The 2,500-nt window shown below is 59.5% G+C and overlaps 2 protein-coding genes across 5 annotated transcripts in view; one reads left to right on the plus strand and one right to left on the minus strand.

The window, feature by feature from the left end:
- LOC147024223 (partitioning defective 3 homolog) overlaps positions 1 to 2,500 on the plus strand; it is a 206,709-nt gene that overhangs the window by 144,425 nt on the left and 59,784 nt on the right. The gene's annotated exons all lie outside the window — the stretch shown is intronic.
- LOC147024225 (uncharacterized) overlaps positions 1 to 2,500 on the minus strand; it is a 5,398-nt gene that overhangs the window by 621 nt on the left and 2,277 nt on the right. The window contains exons 1-2 of the mRNA XM_085883897.1: positions 2,084 to 2,500; positions 1 to 1,939 (exon numbers count right to left, since the gene is read on the minus strand). The exon at positions 1 to 1,939 is cut by the window's left edge and continues 621 nt beyond it; the exon at positions 2,084 to 2,500 is cut by the window's right edge and continues 2,277 nt beyond it. Coding sequence (XP_085740023.1) covers positions 1,566 to 1,939; positions 2,084 to 2,500 — 791 coding nt within the window. The 3' untranslated portion in view covers positions 1 to 1,565. The remainder of the gene's footprint in view (positions 1,940 to 2,083) is intronic.

Raw genomic sequence — 2,500 nt, forward strand, 5'->3', positions numbered from 1 at the left:
GAGAGCGAGGGGATGGATGGTGCGGAGGGGTACATCTCCTAATCTACCCTAACCATTTAACTGTTAAACTACCCCGGGGCTTTCAACAAGCGCCTCTCGCTTAAACTATTGGTTCTATCAACCCAGATTCCCGTCGCCTGTGTTGGTGTCCTCACAATTCCGGGCCTCACCCCCCAATTTTCTCTCCGTGCCCTCACACGGTCTCCTGGCTGGGACACGTGGCTCCCTCCGGCAGGCACGACCCTCTGCCGAATCTCCCGCTATGGCACCCCCGGGCACTACACTGCCTCCGAGCCTACCAGCTCCCTAACACCGGGGAGTGCCCCCCATGGCACCTCCCCTGAAACGCACACGTGGCAGGCCGGCCTCCCGGGCCCCTTTCCGAGGGTCACCCGTGCACACAACACTGCCCACGCGGCTAATGGCGCCCCGGGCCCCCGCACCAAGCAGGCGCACCCGTGCCCACTACTCTATCCCGGCCCCCCATGGGCCCATGGCCTACCGCGGCCGACTAGCCTGGTGCCCGGGGTACCCACTCAGCGATACTCACCTTTCGCAGCCACGCTCCCAAGCCCGTCAACAGGGCTCCTGCACCCCTCCAAATGGGTCTCGAGCCTACTTTCCCACCAACAACAAAACGACCTTCATTTTGTAAATTTGACTAACCCAGCTAACTCACTCTACACTGACCCCGGGGTCCCTTGGGCGGGAGTCACTCCTCCCCCCAATCACTCATCGCACCATGCATTCCCCATTCACTCCACACACACAGACCCGCTGGCCTCACTCACTCACCAAGCACATGCCTCCACCTCATAACTCACCAACTCTTCAACACACACACCGCTGAACTCTGTCATCCTCCTAACTACATCCCCTAACTAACTCGTGCTCCCACGTCGTCCCTTAAACTACAGCATGTTCCTTTTAACACTACGTAGCTAAACTACGTCCCCACTACACATCCAAAGTCTGTCTCTGTCTCCAAAATAAATCATTTTATTTCCCAACCTAAATCTGGCTACAATCCCTCTAACTAGTCCATTCCACGGACTCCATGAGGACTTACCCCTGCCCCATGAAGTCGGTCTAACTAAGCTAACCCTTCCCCCTAACTAGTTTCCATCCTGTGCCCAGGGTCAAGGGGGTCTTTCACCCCTTGCCCAGGAATCCTGTACACCCGAAAGTGAGGCTTGCTTTTTTTTTTTTTTTTTTTTCCATGCGCAGCACCTGCGCGGCAACTCAGAGCTCGCGCACTTTGCACCTGCCCGTGACGTCATGCAGCTGCACGTGTTCCTCGTCCCTCCTTGGACGGGACCATCCGGCAGAGATACCCCTCCTGCCGGATTCCAACCCCACGTGCAGCCATGACGTCACCGTGCGCATAAAAAAAACAAGCCCCACGTCTCGAGGGGTTCCCCACGCGAACACATGTGCTTTGCCCGTTGGAGCTTAACACACACGATCGCGTGGAGAACCCGTCCGGTCCAAATCCCTTTACCTGCCTAAACTTTGTCCGTCCGCGGGATCGGCAAATCCACCGCGTGCGTTTCCGGACCGGGACTTCACTCTCGCAAGCGAGCACGTGGTGGTCTCGTGCGTTGCACAACACGAACCTCGTGCTCACTGCTGGGTGAACCCGGCACGGTCCCCGAAATAGCTACAGCCGCTACTCGGCTTTCTTTACTCACATGTCTCCGTCGTCGCCTCCATTCCACCCACGCACACCTGCGTGTTACGACGCACACAGTCCACTCCACATTCACACCGGGAGATGCGGCTGCGTGCTCCCGCATGCCAACCGACATCTCCCTCACATACCGCTCTCTCACACACACGGTCTCCCTGGCACACAGCGACCTTGCACACGGCCGTTCACTCACGCGTGCGGGGGCACTCACCCGCGGTGCCTCACTCGCACTCCGTGCCTCATCCACACCTGCGGGGGCACTCACCCGCGGTACCTCACTCATACACACGGCGACACTCACACACGCGGTCTCTTCCACACACGGTGCCTCACCCACACACGCGGGGGCACTAACCCGCGGTGCCTCACTCACACTCCGTGCCTCATCCACACACGGCGTGCTGGGAAGCACGTACTCCGGCACCATCGCCACCACACCACTCACACGTGGTGCCTCACTCATACTGGCCGTTTCACTCACACACACGGCCTCACTCACACACGGTGCCCCATCCACACCCGGCGTGCTGGGAAGCACGCACTCTGGCACCATCGCCACCACACCACTCACACACGGGGTCGCTTCCACACACGGGGACGCACTCACACCTTGCACCACACACACAGAGACAACCACACTGGGGATTCGTGTCCCCACAAGGGTCTCCGGGGCCTCTATACCCCCCAAGCTCTCCGTGCACCCGTCCACAGCACCCGTCCCCTCAACCTCGCAAAGCACGACCGAACTCACCTGGTCGTGACTCACCTCAAGGGGGAATACTCCCTCCCCTCGTTCCTGGAGGAGGCCAT

This window comes from Eptatretus burgeri, chromosome 6 (genome assembly GCF_056783735.1).
Source record: "Eptatretus burgeri isolate ZD-2024b chromosome 6, Ebu_testis_v1, whole genome shotgun sequence".
Lineage (NCBI taxonomy): Eukaryota > Metazoa > Chordata > Myxini > Myxiniformes > Myxinidae > Eptatretus > Eptatretus burgeri.